The 16220-nt window shown below is 41.5% G+C and overlaps 1 protein-coding gene across 2 annotated transcripts; it reads right to left on the minus strand.

Moving 5' to 3' along the window:
- Window positions 1-790: 790 nt before the first annotated feature.
- Prss37 (serine protease 37) lies at window positions 791-5490 on the minus strand. 2 transcript variants are annotated; one of them, XM_085683729.2, is made up of 5 exons: window positions 5032-5490; window positions 3471-3612; window positions 2094-2347; window positions 1340-1476; window positions 791-1045 (listed from the first exon to the last, which is right to left on the minus strand). In XM_085683729.2, the coding sequence occupies exons 1-5, from the start codon at window positions 5063-5065 to the stop codon at window positions 899-901; spliced, it is 714 nt and encodes a 237-aa protein (XP_085539855.1). In that variant the 5' UTR covers window positions 5066-5490; the 3' UTR covers window positions 791-898. The 2 variants fall into 2 exon arrangements, with proteins under 2 accessions (XP_085539855.1, XP_085539856.2); XM_085683730.2 differs by having other exon boundaries at window positions 3471-3614; window positions 5393-5475.
- Window positions 5491-16220: the final 10730 nt, after the last annotated feature.

Below are 16220 nucleotides of genomic sequence, written 5' to 3' on the forward strand. Positions count from 1 at the left end.
TGCAAATGGCAGGGTTGGCCTGTCATATAGCTATATGATATATGATGTAGGCTGGTCTATCTATATCACCCTCTGATATAGACAGTATATGATTCCTGCACCTGGACAGAACAGGGAGCCTCCTTTGCTATGAAATCCCTCCTCCGCTAATGAAAAGGTCCTGCTTTACCTGCTAAAGACCAGTGTAAGCCAAATGGCGGGAAGAAAAATGGCACTCCTGAAGACGTGGAAAGAAGGGATGGAATGAGTAGTCTATTTATAAACCCCAAAGCTTCCATCTCCTTGAGTAGGTCCTTATAGGCCCTGCTTGAACCAACCCATTTCTGACTTCTCCCCTAGGAAGCATACATTTCCAGCTCCCTCTTTTCATTTGCCTTCTGTGGTTAGCTGCCAAAGCTTAAAGATTGCAAGCCTGTCTTGAAACTTCCCTCAGGGATAGTTTCTATTTTCTGTGAGTTTAATGAACTGTCCTGAGTTTTCCTACTAGGTCGCCCCTTCTTTTATGAATCACCCCTGAATCCACAGCACTGCAATGGGTTGCACCTTATATTTGTACCCAAAGCACAGGATTTAAAGTCTGATGCTTCACATCCCATTCCATTCTAAGCTTTGGTGTCTACCAGTTAATGCTTTAGCCTCAACATTTGATTTTTAAAGGGGGATAAAAGACAACTTCAAAGGGTTTTATGGACTTGATAGATGGTAGAGAGCAGAACCAGGAATAAGGTAATGCCAGATTCCTTCTTCCCATCGTGATGTGGTGTGGACATAAAGACACATGCTTCCAGTGTGCTGCATCCCAGACTTTCTGCCTGGAGAGTTTATTTGAATTTAGGGAATGTGTGAATGCCTTTAGTCAATGGCAGAGACAATGGGATGCAGACGGAAAAGCAGGGCATCATTTCAACTTTTCCTTAATGGCCTTCTCAATCCATGGTATGTATGTGTAAAGATTGGTGTAGATGCCAACGTCCCCTCCCATGAAGTGTCCAACTTCAATTCCCTGGAGCTTGCCTTTGCAAATGACAGTAGCTACAGCCACCTCCTGCCAGAGATGAGAGGGGAGGGAGGGAGAGAGAAAAAAATTAAATTTAAAACAATGCTTTTTTTCATAGCTTTTCTTTGTCTCTATGATAACTAAGATCAGCAATACGTTATTAACCGGGGATACATGGTGCTTTTAAATAAACAAAGATCCTTTCTAGGCAGACCATGCTGGAAAAATGCAAATACCTTACTAAATTCTCACAAATTATTTGAAAATTAAGACGTATTGTGGTGAAATAGTTAACTGGACACTTACAAGTAAATAAAATCTAAACTTAGACAAAAAGATTACCCCAAAAATTCGGCTGAATACTTTCACAAATTTCACACATAAGGAGTTCCTGTGGCTGCTTCCTTGTTCAGTTTTCTGACAGTCTTTGTCGGTCATCACCGGAGCCTCAAGAGTCTGCCTTAAGTCAGGGTGCCTGCCTGAGGGAGAAACAACAACCGGCTCAGTTCACGAGTTACTTGTCCCTCATCCTCACCTCCTGTACTTCAGCCGATATTATTCTGAGTATGCCTAAAGAGAAGAAGGAAGGAGCAAAAGGAACAAAGTTGTGCTTTCATGAGAGCCCTGCCGGATCAGCCTCACTTTACAAATGAAATGGAACGCAGAGCAGCATTCTGCCAATGGGAAATCGTCCTTTGTGCTGTGGACAGCGGGGTTCTTTCTACTCTGTATCTACAAGTGATCTGGTTCAGGTTCTCCACGGTGTTTTTTCCATGTGAAATGAACACGGGGGAACTAGAACCACTGTGTCCTTAGTATTTAATATAACTGTGCCTGTGACAATAAGGTCTCTGTGCCGTCAGATGGCCCACGGGATTCAGCTGCCAAAGTCCTGCAGAGGCAAGGAAGGTTCGATTGAAACCCCGACAATAGAGAAGTATTGGGCTTCTAGATAGGTTTCTTTGTCTAGACCACTCCTGTAGCGTCACCATTGGCTCTGATCCATTTTCTACTCCATCTTATCTCCTGGCTCTGAGGACACTTATGTTCCTCAGGTGAAACCGAGGGCTCCACGTGCCGCGGAAGGTGCACTTACCAACGTTTTCTTGACTCCAGTCCAAACCTGAAAGTGTACAGACAGTGCCCGGCCGGACATTGGTGGTGGCGATGGGAAGGACCTGGACTTTGTGGTTGAAGGTAGCAGGCTTAGCTAGTCTAATAAGCATGAGGTCATCCTGCGGGGCAGTGTGGCTGACGTTCCAGTAGCGGATGATCTGTATGGGATGAATGGTCTGCTCTGTCCCGTCTCTGACTCTGCTCTTGAAATTTCCCAGCATCACCCTCAGATTTCTGGAGGAAGAAAGGGTTGGAAGGAACCACCGTTACTATCACTACCACTGCCATCTTGATCATACCGTCTTCACTCACCATCATCGTTATTTTGGGTATGAGATGCTACTGCGTGCAAGATACAAGTGCTGTATCCGGGTTACCTGTTCCTCAAGGTAAGTTAATTCCCATTTTATAAATGAAGTTCTGGGCACACATGGTAGCAATTTATGTGTGATCAGAGTAAACAGTGGAGTCCTTAAGTACTGTTTTATTTGTTTATTTTTAATATAGTGCCTTGGAAAGGGAAAATGGATATAAAAGTTTGTGTTGGTTTCTCTTCAGGCCTCACTTATCCAACCAGGTAACTTCCACCTTAGTGGACACATGAGAATGAAACGACAGTGTGGGGTAGCAAGCCCACCAACAACCTTCTCCCCCCACCCCTCTTGAAGATTTGGAAGGTGATATGTCTTAAATCAATGAGCTTTCTTCTCTGGCTTCAGGTCAATAGGAAATGTGGGAAAGTAGAGGGGGAAGGGGATTGTTGATGTGTTTGTCTTCCCAGATCCTCCCCAGGAGCGTTGGCACAGACTTTTTATGTCTTTTGGCAAAGGTTACCGTTCCTATCAGATAGCATCTTCTTGCAGGGACCCCTGTTATTCCGTTGAAACCATTCTTTCCTTTTAGGCAGAAGGATGGTCATTGTGTTTCCTTAATACCTCTTTTGTGGGACATGAACCATCTCTTTACAATGAGTTTCTTTAAAAGAAAAAGACTCTTCTCAATTTACTCAGTTTACAAATTTGAGTTAGCCGTGGAGCCCCTAATTGATTAAATGTAATTACTTCCAGTAAGAAATACTAGTGGAGCACTGGGGTGGGGTGGGGGGAACGACAACACGAAGTCGAGTCTTTCAACAGCAGCACAGAGTATGCGTGGTGACGTGTGTTCGTTCTACAGGAACTCCAGCAGCATCCTGCTAGAGCGCGTCCCACTACCTGCTAGTAGCCCTGTTTCCTGATTGTGAAAACCCAAGATACCTTCAGACTTTTCTATATCCCAGGGGAAAGATGTCCCTCCTTGAGACTCACTGATTCAGGATGAGTAGAAACTATTTGGGGAGGGGATGCTCAGTACTCACGGTAGGTAGCAGTGAGATGGAGCCAGTACCCAGCTGGCCTTGATGAGGACACCCACACAGGGGTTGAAGTTCGACTTGAGGTAGGCTATATACGGGGCATAGTCCTCTTTCTGCACAGTTGAGCGAGTGAAGAAAACCGTCCCTGAGAAAGCAGTAACACGGAAGCATCAGAGTAAATGAGACGTTCACATCCTCCCAGCAGAAAGGGGATGTGTGTAATTTTAAAGGAGTAATCAATTGACTGGGGAGCATTTTTCTAATAAAGAGGTAAATTAGAGTGTAACATACTTAATGTAAGACGTAGTAATGATAATGTTGGTAATATTTTTTCTACTAAAGGACATAATAAGAAAGATACATTTAATACTTATAAATTCGTTTTATTTTCTGAGAAAGAAGATTTAGAAATAAGGATTAAGAATTGTAACTTGTTCATAACTTGGGACTTGAGAATTCCAACAATTCATTTTAAAGACATAATCAGATGTAGGCAAAGATGCTTAATAAGTGTACTCATCTTTAGCAATACTTATAATAGTTGAACACTGAAAGCATAATTATCCAATATGTCTTGTTCAATACTGAGATGAAACACTTAAGCAAGTAGAACACATCAAAAATGATACTAGTGACATTTGAATTAAAAATTATATGTACTTATACTACAATTGTATTCAGTGGTACACATATAATTTCAGTTGTCTAAAAACAAAGCCAAAAAGAAGCAAATTAAATGCAGAAAATAACTCGAAGTAAATTCAGTATGAGTTGACTGAGAAGGGAGATTATTTTTCCTACCTGTAAAATTTCCAAATTTTATACACACATTGTTTTTAATGAAACATTGTAAAAATTAGCAGTGGAGTATAAAAGAGAGGAAGGCTGGCTCTGGTGCTCTTTTCTTGGATCTTATTGGTACTTGTGACCCTCCCACATCCGGGCCTATACCTCACCACACCGCCATGTGGCCACACTTCAAAACTTCAAAGTGAAGAGGATAAGTTATTAATAAGGGTAAGAGATTTTGAGCTCTATATTAGGTGCTGGATTAATTAGCTTCCTAGCCTCAACCCAGCCAGTATGTGACATGGTCATGGTAATTAGGGAGTTGTGGGAAATTCTTCAAAGGTCATGGAAGCAGTGACTGCAGTAGGAGGGACCATATACCAAGCCTTTTGTTCCTGTCTTTACCATTCTGTGCACTACAAAGTTATGGGAAAGAGAGGAGATCAGAAGTCAAACAGGATTCTCTGTTCTTGTGACCGTGTTGTGATTGTACCTTTTCCAGAGGGTAATGAGACCCATAGTTCACAACAATCCAGAGGAGCACTCACTGTTGAGGATTCCCCAAGGCAGGTATGTCCCATAACCTATCCACAATCTTAACACTTAGGAGAGGCTGTCTGCACTAAACCTTTGGGTAGAGTCTAAACGGGAGACTTCCGTCTACTCGCAGCATTTCTTGATGCCCCTGTGTGCCAACCACACATTCACTTTACCTCACCCCATTTGATATCAACTCAGACTCTAACGGACAAAGTAGAAAGTCTTAAATACATACCAGCTAGGATGGCCAAATAAAAAGCAAGTTTCATGATGGTTCAGCTCTTTTCTTGTGAGGCGTAAAAAGATCAGCAGAGACTCGAACTCCCTGTCCACTTCTCTCCTCGGGGATGTCTATCAGACCCAGCAGATATGGCTAGGTAGGGGCACTTGGTGGGATCAGGCAAGAGCTCTAGGCATACGCAGTCGGTGGAGATGGCTCCAGGAACCAGGAGACAATGCTTCTATTAGGACGTCTCAGGAAAGGTTTCATAGACTTCTGAGTCCACGTCCCCCTCTGTGCTGCTCTTCTAAAAGCTCCTTGGGCTATAGTTAGTTCAGCTATCTACAAAGAGGAGCTTCAGGCTCAAAACTTATCTTTCTTGCAGAGGTTCCGAGGACAGAGCTGTGAGGAACAGGATTCTCTACCTTTGCTCCGGGAGAGCATGTCCCGAATGATTTGCTCTGAACGCTCAAATGGTCACTTAATGCTTCCCTCAGCCCCTCCCATCTTTGTTACATCTGGTCACTGTTTCATCACTCAACCATCAGCAGCAGCTGGGTCTTTTCGTCCCAATAACCATCACTGAGCTAAGAAAATGAAACGAAAGCTTACATGGAACAGTTAATTATCTTTGACACTTGGGAATCGGTATACATTCTAGATGCCCTTGAATCTACGGTGATTGATGACAATTCAGAAGACAGAACATTCTAAGCGACTTTTGCATAGTGAAATAAGGAAATGGTTTTTCCACTAACAACATGACCACAGTCAACCTTAGATGCCAGGGAGCATTCCCTCACAAGAAAACAAACATCAACACTATCGGATCACATTCCATGAACACTTTGTGAATCCCAGGCACAGAGCTAAGCATTCTCCCCCTTTTCAAGCACCCGAGTCCCTGCCCCACTCTTTCAACACCTCTTTGTTTTGTTCTTGTTTAAATTAAAAAATATTTTCATACAGTCTACCTCAATCATGTTTTTCTTCTCCCTTAATTCCTCCTAGTTCTTATCCACTCCTACCCACCTAACTTCTTATTTTTTCTCTTACTTTAAAAACTGAACAAAACCATAAGCAAACCAAAATCAAGAAACACCTGATACAAACCTTTCCTTCCCCACAAAAACGGAAACAAAAATATATAAATAAAAAGGCTAATAAGACAAAATTTGTGTGTGTGTGTGTGTCTACCTACTTTTCAGGAAATTTATCTTATGACTAACTTTTAGAATGTTTGACTGTATTTCTAACCATCCTGTGTTTCATGTTGGATCAGCTCTTTCTCTATGAGGTGCAGAAGATTATCAGCAGTTGGAGCCCTCAGCTCATTTGGCTCTTCAGGGATGTCTACCAATGTCAGCAGACAGTATTACTCAGTGGGATTGGAAAACAGCACTGGATATTAGCAGTGGAGAGAAATTTCTGCTGTCGGATAATGCTCTTATGAAAAATGCTGATTGGCCAGTAGCCAGGCAGGAAGTACAGGCAGCTCCTCCATGGTCTCTTCTTCAGTTCCTGTCCTCAGGTTCCTGCCTTGAGCTCCTGTCTTGGCTTCCCTTGGTGATGGACCATAAGTTGGAAATGGAAACAAACTTTTTCCAAGGTGCTTATGGTGATGGTGTTTATCACAGCAATAGAAACTTAACTAGAGCAAGTTGGAAAGAAGTCGGGGAGAAATCTTTCCAAAAGAAAAATCCAGTGATCTGTGCTCTGATACATAATTAAAAAGCAAGTTTGGAAGGAAAGGATTTATTTGACTTACAGTTCCGCCTTGCTGTTCATCATTGTAGGAAGCCAGAACAGAAACTAAACAGTAGGACTCTGGAGACAGGAGCTGATGCGGAGGCCATGGAGGGGTGCTACTTACTGGCTTGCTTTCCATGGCTTGCTCAGATTGCTTTTTTTTTTATACTATATTTTTTTAAAAGTTCATTTTACACACCAACCACAGTTCTCTCTCCCTCTCCTCTTCCCCCTCATTTCCCCCTAACCCATCCCAACTCCTCAGAAAGGGCAAGACCTCCCATGGGGAGTCAATAAAGCCTGGCACATTCAGTTGAGGCATGACCAACACCCTCCCCCTGCCCCGCATTAAGACTGATCAAGGCATCCCATCATATGGAATGGGCTTCAAAAGGCCAACTCTTGCACTAGGGATGATACTGATCCCACTACCAGGGGTCCCACAAACAGACCAGGCTACAAAACTGTCGCCCATATGCAGAGGGCCTGGTTCAGTCCCATGCAGAACCCCCAGCTTTTGGTCTAGAGTATATGAGCTCCTGCAAGTTTGGATCAACCGTCCTGTGTGTTTCCCAGTCATGTTCTTAACACCCTTGCGCATATAGTCCCTACTCCCTCTCTTCTACTGGACTCCCATAGCTCGGCCTGGTGCTTGGATGTGGATCTCTGTCTCTGCTTCCATCAGTTACTGAATGAAGGTTCTATGATGATAGTTTGGGTGGTCACCAACCTGATTACAGTGGAAGGCCAGTTTAGGGTTCCTCTCCACTATTGCTGGGGGTCTTAGCTGGAGTCATCTTTGTGGATTCCTGGGAATTTCCCAAGTATCAGGTTTTTCCTTAACCTCCAAAATGGTCCCCTCTATCACTGTATCTCTTTCATTGCTCTCCCACGGTGTCCCTTCCCCAACTTGACCATCCTGTTCCCTTATGTTCTCACCCCCTATCCCCTACCCTTTTCTGCTTCTCCTACCACCAGTTTATCCAGGAGATCTTATCTATTTCCCCTTTCCAGGGTGATCCATATGTCCCTTGTAGGGTTCTCCTGATTACCTAGCTTCTCTGGGGCTGTGAACTGTGGTCTGGTTATCCTTTGCTTTATGTCTAGTATCCTCTTATAACTGAGCACATACCATGTTTGTCTTTCTGGGTCTGGGTTACCTCACTAAGAATGATTTTGTTTCTAGTTCCGCTCATTTGCTTGCAAATCTCATGATGGCATTTTTTTTTTTAACCACTGAGTAGCACTCCATTGTGCAAATGTACCACATTATTTTTATCCATTCTTCAGTTGAGGGCATCTAGGTTGTTTCCAGGTTCTGGCTATTACAAATAATGCTACTATAAACCCAGTTGAGCACATGTCCTTGTGATATGATTGAGAAAATTTGGATATATGCCCAAGAGTGGTATCACTGGGCCTTTAGGTAAATTGATTCCCATTTTTCTGAGAAACTGTATATTGATTTCTAAAGTGGCTGTATCAGTTTACACTTCCACCAGCAGTGTAGGAGTCTTCTATGCCATATCCTCTCCAAATTTTCAGACTGCTTTCTTATAGAAGGCAGAACTACCAGCCCAGGGTTGGCAATACCCACCATGGGCTGGGCCTTCCCACATTTATCACTAATTGAGAAAATGACTTACTGCTGTAGGATAATGCTCTTGTACACTTTAAAGATTTGTCACTCATATTGGTTTGATAAAATGCTGATTGGCCTGTAACTAGGCAAGAAGTGTAGGTAGGGCAACCAGACTAGGAAAATTCTGGGAAGAGGAAAGGCAGATACTCAATCATCATCCAGATGCAGAGGAAGCAAAATGAGAATGCCTCACTGAGAAAAGGTACAAAGTCACGTGACTAAACATAGACAAGAATTTGGTTAATTTAAGTTGTAAGCACTAGTTAGTGATAAGCCTGAGCTAATAGGCCAAACAGTTTATAATTAATTAATATAAGCCTCTTTGTGTTTCTTTACGACTGAACGGCTCCAGGATTTGCCTGGACAGAAACTTTTGTCTACACCTTACAGCTGGATCTCATGGAGGCATTTCCTCAACTGAGGCTCCTTCCTCTCTGATGACTCTAGCTCGTGTCAAGTTGACACACAAAACCAGTCAGGACAGGCTCCAAATGCCTAGTAAATAATGATAAAGTATATAAATGTCAATTACTTTTACTTAATCCAAACCATCCATTGTATATATGTATGGAAATATCACAATGAAACTCATAAATATGATAAATATATATAATGTTTTTAGAGAAAGAGTAACTTATTTGAGCTTATATTCAGAGGGACAAGAGCCTATCACATCAGGCTTGCTCAGGTAAAGCAGAAAGCACCAGGTATGGCGGCTGGAACAAGATGAGGGCTCACATCTTAAACCTCAAGCACAGAGTGAACTAACAATGGCATGAGCTTTTTAAACATTCACTTTTAGATACTTATTTTTCTTTTAGTTCTTTTAATTTTTTAGTATAATTTTATTATAACATTTCTTCTCCCCATGAAACTCCCACATCTTCAAATTCATAGTATAATAATAAAAAACAAATCTAACTAAAATGGTTAACTTCCCCAATTTGAACATCAAATAATATAAGCACTGGTTTTGCAATGTAGCCCATAATTATATATATTTTAAATAATAGTTAATTAGAAAGAGAGATGCTGTCCAGCATTTGCACATGCTCCAAGATGATGAAATCTCTATTCACCATGAAAAATTAAAAGAGATTCTTAGTTAAAAATTTAACAGGTGTATGTTTATTCAAAATTATAATATATTAGACAATATAATCCAGTTGTTAAAGTTATGTGACACACTCATGTACGCATCTATAGAAATGCACACACAAAAATTTTTGTGTTAATAACTTCTCCATGTCCAAATCCTTCACCAGCAGTCTTGTATCAGCAGGTAGCCCTACCCGTGTCGGGTATCCATGTGACAAATGGCCAAGGATGTTTCTTTACAGGCTATAGGATCAAAGGCACTTATGCCTGAAGCACAGACCTTGAACTGTGAGTGATGACCCTGGGTCAGTTCATGGAATATCTAAGTCACAAAAAATTGGCAGCAGTAAAAGGTTTCTGAATGTGTAATGACCAAGCACTACTTCAAAGTCAAATGTGTGACAAGCCTGAGGTGGTTCTGGCAATGCTTGCCCATGCTGCATCACATGATGTCACTATAGCCACACGACCGCAGATCTAAGTATGATCTTGACTTTAGAGAACTGCTTCCTCCCATGCCTGATAGTTTCCCCACCCCACTGTACTCTTGTATGCTCTACAGCTTGGCCTTATTCATTCTTTTAAATGGTTTCATTAAAGTCTATGGTGATACGATGAGCCTTTCAGTTTCTTATCTATTGGCTGAGGAAGTCAGATACTTTGACCAATAGAGTTTTCTATTTCGAACAGTGTTATTTCTTGTGGCACAGTTAAACATACTTTTCTGTTCTTGCACATTTATTTGTCTGTTTTGTGCATTTACGTGGATAGACATGTGGCACAGCACAAGAGACATCTTGCTGGAAGCTGTTCTCTCCTTCCATTGTTTGGATCCTAGGTCAGGTTAGCAGGCTTGGAGACCGGTGCCTTTAGTTGCTGGTCCATCTTGCTGGCCTCTTTAAAATTTTTTAAAAATATATTTATCTATTTTAAATGCATAGTGGGTATGTAGCGGGGCCCACATGCATGCCGTGGCGTGTGTGTGAAGGTCAGAGAACAAATTGTGGGACTCAGTTCTCATGTTCTGTGTGGAACTAGGTTGTCAGGCTTGGTGGCGAGTGTCCTTCCTTATCTACTGGTCTAGATAGTCAGATTAGATAATCTAGTCAGATTGACTAGCCCTATTTCTCTGTATTTTCATGGAACTTGGTAGGCAGTTTTAGAGGCTTGACCAGACTTTTGTCTGATAAATAAGAAGTATCATCTTTAGAAAATGATTAGTTCTTAAAATGTCATTATCAAGAAAATAAATTTAATGGTTTAAAAATGACTGTGTTTATTATTTTTTTTTAAACACACGTTCCTTCATCTTTGACAAACAGGAACCTTCTCCAGTTGGCTCCTTAACCTTTTACCCATCTTCTTTCAATAATCTTTGCTGACTTTCTGGACAAGGTGCTCCAGACTTAGAGCTTGCCTTGCAGATTTTTCTGTAAGAGATCTGGAGCCAGTCATTTCTGCAAGTAGCCTTGCTTTTTCTTTTTTCTGTCAAGATATATTAGAGAAGACCAGGATATGTGGGCCTAGGAATCTTCACTGTTGTTGAATTTGTTCATGTTGCTAGGCTATTCTGTGGACAGAGGTGGACCACAGATTATAGTAACCCAAGGATATAAAATTCTGAAGACTTTATTAACTTTTTCTGTGTGAAGAATCATTCATTTGTTCTGCCTTTGGTTATATGCACAGGAGTCTTAATAATGCTATTGCATCGGTATGGCTACTCAAGTGTTTGAAACACTTTATCCTTGTGCTCTTTGTTCTTTTAATTTAATTATAAGACTATTCCTATACCATCAGAACCTATATGTACTTAGTATTTCTAAGGTTAATTTTCTGGGGGAGAAAAACACTTTTAAGACAGTTTGTACAAGCTGGATACCAGTGTGTGCATCAGTAATCCCATTAATCAGGCGACCTGAGTAGAAGAACTACAAGTTGGAAGCCAGACTGGGCTACACAGTGAGTTCCACACCAAGAAAAACAACAAACCGATACCCCTGTTTTCAAAACAATGAAACTCCCTCACAAACAACAAAAGCAAAATAAAGCAGATGAATAATTTAAGAAGAGATTAAATTTTATGAGTTAGTATTCCTGCATGACAGAATATTGTATTTAAAACTGAGAAATGCAAAAGCAAGTCAGAGTAATCCAAGCTACCTGGAACATGCATAGGATAGGGACGCAAGGTATCAAAAGAAAGTTCTATATCTCCATGCTTACCAAATTAGCCAAGGCCTCAGGACAAGAAAAATCCATCTCCTTTTTGTTCCAGTGTCTCCATTTGGTTTTATAGAAACAAATTGTTTAAACTCAATAAAGACCATTGGACAAGAAATTTTCATTGCTATAATGGGAGTCCATAAACAAGAAATTTTCCTTGACATCTGCAAGCAGGATGTTTTGTTTGTGTGTGTGTGTGTGTCAGTGAAGTGGGACATTGTCACAAAATAGAATTCAAGACAACATAAAGCGTGCCTTGCTTGTGTCTCCCGTGGCAGTCATTCTGAGTCCCACTCCAATCATTGCATCTCAGGGGAACCAAGTTTGTTCCCTGCAAAATTGGCTTCATGCAAACACATGCAAGTATGAATAGGAACTAGCTTTACTTGTTTTAAAAATGCAAATTGACAGCTAAAGTTTCTTGTATTTTTCTTATTTTTCCAATTTCTCTTATTAAACAATATGTTCTAGACCTTTTTTTAATGATAGAGACATCCTTATTCTTCTTATAATCCTGTAGTATTCAACCAAACCAAAGTTCCTGAATAATTTCAGCAGCCATTTTCTGACATCTGAGTTACCATCAACTTGTACAATTATTTGTACAATGGGTCAGAAGAAATTTCCAAATTTCTGTCATTAAATGCCTAACTATTGAGAAGGTGCGACAGAAACAGGAGACAGACTCGATAACACTGAAGCAGATGCTTTAGGGGAGCTCTGTGGGCTAGATGACAGATACCTTGGCAAACTTGAGCCTGGTAAGGGAAGAGAGGAGGTAAAGGAATGCAGATGGAAATACAGAAATCACAGATAGAGAGCCAGGGAATGGACTCGAAAAAGAACTCTCCAGAAGAGAGAGTGCATCAGGAAGACAGAAAGAGGGAGATTGTTCTACTGAAGCCTTTGAAGGCCACAGAGAGGAACCAGCAGCTACTTCTTCCCCAGTCTTCTCTGTAAGGACTCAGCCAAGCTAGTTTTGCTTTGTTACCTGATGTCCAGAGAGCAGCCTCAGCAGTCTGGTATGATGATGTGAGTGACCTAAGAACAGATCTCTGTCCCACACCCTAAGGAAGTTCATGGGTTAAAGATGGACCTGTACCAACACATGCGAGACAGCTAAAGGGTCAAGGTTGTTGTGTGTGAGCTCACTCTCCTTATTGCCACTAGAAAAATTACCAGTGAGGTGCTGTCACTAAGGAGACCCTGGAGACATGCCCTACAAGATAGTTGAGGCAAGAGCCTAGTTCTGCAATTGCTCAGCATGAGGACTGAACATCAGGAAAGCAACTAGAGGAAGATAGTCTTGGAACTTAGAATCAAAAATTTGTTAGCTGTTAGAGAGTAAACCTCACCCTTTGTTCCACAAACATGTTCAGATATTGTAAATGGACATATAGTTCATATATTATGCATACCCAATTTATTTTATGGAATACATTATAACTACAGATATTTGTAATTGGTCCACTTAAAATAACAAGCTGAAGGCTGGGGTTGTGATACTGCGCTTGTTTAGCTTGTGCATAAGCACAGATTCAGTCCCCAGAACCATGAAAACAAAAACAAAAATGACAATAATTAAGTAATCTTCTATGCAGGAATCACCCAGCTACAAACCAGAGCTCCCAGTATCTTATCCCCTGTGGGCCACACACACAATCTGATGTGAAGAATAACTGCTACAGGATGATTGGAATTACTGTTTCAGATGGTTAAAGTCCACAGTGAAGCTGGTACTCAAGGCAGCCCTAAGGCTTGAGAAGTTGGCAAAAATGTTCCACCCCATCCCCTAAAGGCTTATATGAATTTCTCATTTCTAAGAGTGAAGATGACAGCCCTCAGAAAGCGGTCATCATCACTCAGGGTGCCTTCTCCCTGCCTCCAAGTCTGGGATGTCCATAAATAATTCATATCAGCCCTTCCTTCTCCTGTTTGTATCTCTTTTTATTTTAGTCCTATAGAAAACATAGGTGTTTCCAAGAAGATGCTACCAAAAGTTCCAATATTTATGTCAAAACCCCAGAAGCCAGGAATGGGAATATTAGTAAGTGGGCTCTGCTTGGAACGGCAGGTTACTTCGAAGGGCATGTCTTGTCCCTTTGCCCTTTCTTGGCTGATTCTCTGCTTCCTGTCAGACATGAGGTGAGCTGTTTGCTTTACCACATGGCCCTGATCATGTTTTGTACAGAAACGATCGAGCCAAGTGAGTACAGATTGAAACCTTGAAACTATGAGCACACGAGCTGTTTGTGCTTTGCTTTTAAAAGGCTTTTCTCAGGCATTCTGACCCAGCGATGCAACATGAGTGGTCCATTCTCAATGTGCTGTTTATGACAGTAAAAGCTTTTCCCATATTCACAACTGTCCTAATCTCTACCACTTCCCTGATCCCGAAGCCACTTAATGCATTTTGCTTCTTGACAAGGGTTGGTGATTTCCTGTGTTCTGTTCTTCTATCAGATACTCAAGGATGGGTAATTTACAAAGAAAAGAAACTTGTTTGGATCACAGTTCTAGGACTTGGGAATTCCAACAGCGTGGTGCTAGAATCTGGGTGGCATTTGATAGGTACTTTCTTGCTATACCAAAAAAAGCTTCACCTGACGAGATAGGGATAACCGTGGTAACTAACAGCTCTCTTTGATTACAAAGCCCCTGGTGCTTGTCTACTAAGTGTGAGTTTCTGGGTTCAATTATTTGTTGTTGTTATTAATTTGTGAGAAAGCACTTTTAATTTAATTAAAATGTAATTTCATCATGTGCCCCTTCCTCCCCTCATCTTCCCCCCTAATTCCCAGCTTTCTTTCCTTTAGCCATTGCTCTTCCACATACATATATACAAGCAAACACAAAAAACCAAACTGCTGACTTGATTCAGTTCAGCCTGCATGTATGTGTTTCTAGCGCTGGACAACTTGATATCTGGTGAACAGTCAGGAACTGCATCCCTGGGGAAGGCTAATTCTCCTTCTCTTAGCAGTTAACTGCCTGTTGCTCTTCATCCAGTGGTGGGGCCTCCATGTGAAATTTCCCCTATCTATGTTGGAATGTCAACTGTTGCTGGGCTTGCTCAGTACTTTTTCAGGCAGTGATACAATTGAGATTTCTTGGGTGTAGCTTCTCTGTCAGAGCTGGAAGGCACAATCTCCTGGACACACAATTTTTTTGTCCTCTCTTCCACAAAGTGCCCTGAGCCTTGGGTTCAGGAGTTATGTTGTAGATGTCTTAACTGGTACTATGCATGCTACAGTCAGCTACTTCTTAAATTTGGCTATCTGTGGCTTTTTGCAATAGTCTCCTGCTGCTGCAAAAAAACTTTTAAATTATTATTTTTTATTTTTTATTGAGCTATACATTTTCTCTGCTCCCTTCCCTTCCTTCCTCCTACCCTTCTACCCTCTCTCATGATCCCAATTTACTCCGAAGATCTTGTCTTTTTCTACTTCCCGCGTAGATTAGGTCCATGTATATCTCTCTTAGGGTCCTCTTTGTTGTCTATGTTTTCTAAGGTTGTGAGTTATAGGCTGGTTTTTCTTTGCTTTGTGTCTAAAAGTCACTTATGAGTGATTATATATTATATTTGTCTTTCTGAGTCTAGGTTACTACTGTGAATACCACTGGTTAATAAAGAAGCTGCTTTGGGCCTGCTGCAGTGGAGAGTAGGGCAGGGCGAGAATTCCAAGCAGATAGAGGAAGAGAGAGTAGGCAGAGTGAGGGAGAAGACATATATCTGCTGTAGGAAACAGACACTGAACCAGTAGGCCACAACCAGATGGTGATACACAGATTAATAAAAATAGGTTAATTTAAGATAAAAGAGCTAGCCAGTAAGAAGCAAGAGCTAGTAGGCCAAGCTGTGTTGTAGTAATACAGTTTCCGTGTGATTATTTCAGGTCTGGGTGACTGGAAAACGAACAAGAAGTCTCCATCAACAAATTGGCACCAATATGGGCAACTATATCCACGTAAAACCTGAGAGAACTTGGAAGGGAATTCTAGACAGAAAAGAATAGAGTTCAGCGCAGCTTTTTTGGTAGCTACATTTTATTTTTGGGTGGGCTATGTTTGCTGGTGGTGAGCAGGAGTTCTACGGCTTCTTTAAGAGAAGGCTTACTGACTTAACATAAGAAATGGTGGCTTCCTGGTTCATGCTTCCAGTACAAACTCTGGCTCGTTCAGGAGGCCAGTCACTTGAGGTTTGTGAGCAGAATGCTACAGCTTGCTAATGGCAACATAGACCTGCTGTGTGCCTGGAAATGGGGCTGTGAGCATGGCTCACAGAGCTGGCACTGACCAGACCTCCATCATGTTGGACTGGGCAGAGCCAAAAGGCAAAGCAGCCTTAGTCCTAGCCATGCCGCTTAGCATTTTAAGAAGCGCTCCTGGAAAGAAAAGAATTTCATAAATACAACAGGATAGATTCAGACACAAAAGACCTCAAAACAAGATACAGTGTGTTTAAAAAATGTACGTGGGCTTGGAAGAG

The sequence above is a fragment of the Myodes glareolus genome, chromosome 25 (genome assembly GCF_982192425.1).
Source record: "Myodes glareolus chromosome 25, mMyoGla1.1, whole genome shotgun sequence".
NCBI classification, from domain to species: domain Eukaryota; kingdom Metazoa; phylum Chordata; class Mammalia; order Rodentia; family Cricetidae; genus Myodes; species Myodes glareolus.

Coding starts and splice junctions, on each gene's coding strand:
- Prss37 (XM_085683730.2), bottom strand. CDS start 5,460: ATGCTCTCCCGGAGCAAAGGTAGAGAATCCTGTTCCTCACAGCTCTGT. Junction 3,615..5,392: donor CCTCGGAACCTCTGCAAGAA/AGATAAGTTTTG, acceptor TACTGCTTTCTC/AGGGACGGTTTTCTTCACTC. Junction 2,348..3,470: donor CCATCTCACTGCTACCTACC/GTGAGTACTGAG, acceptor TTCTTCCTCCAG/AAATCTGAGGGTGATGCTGG.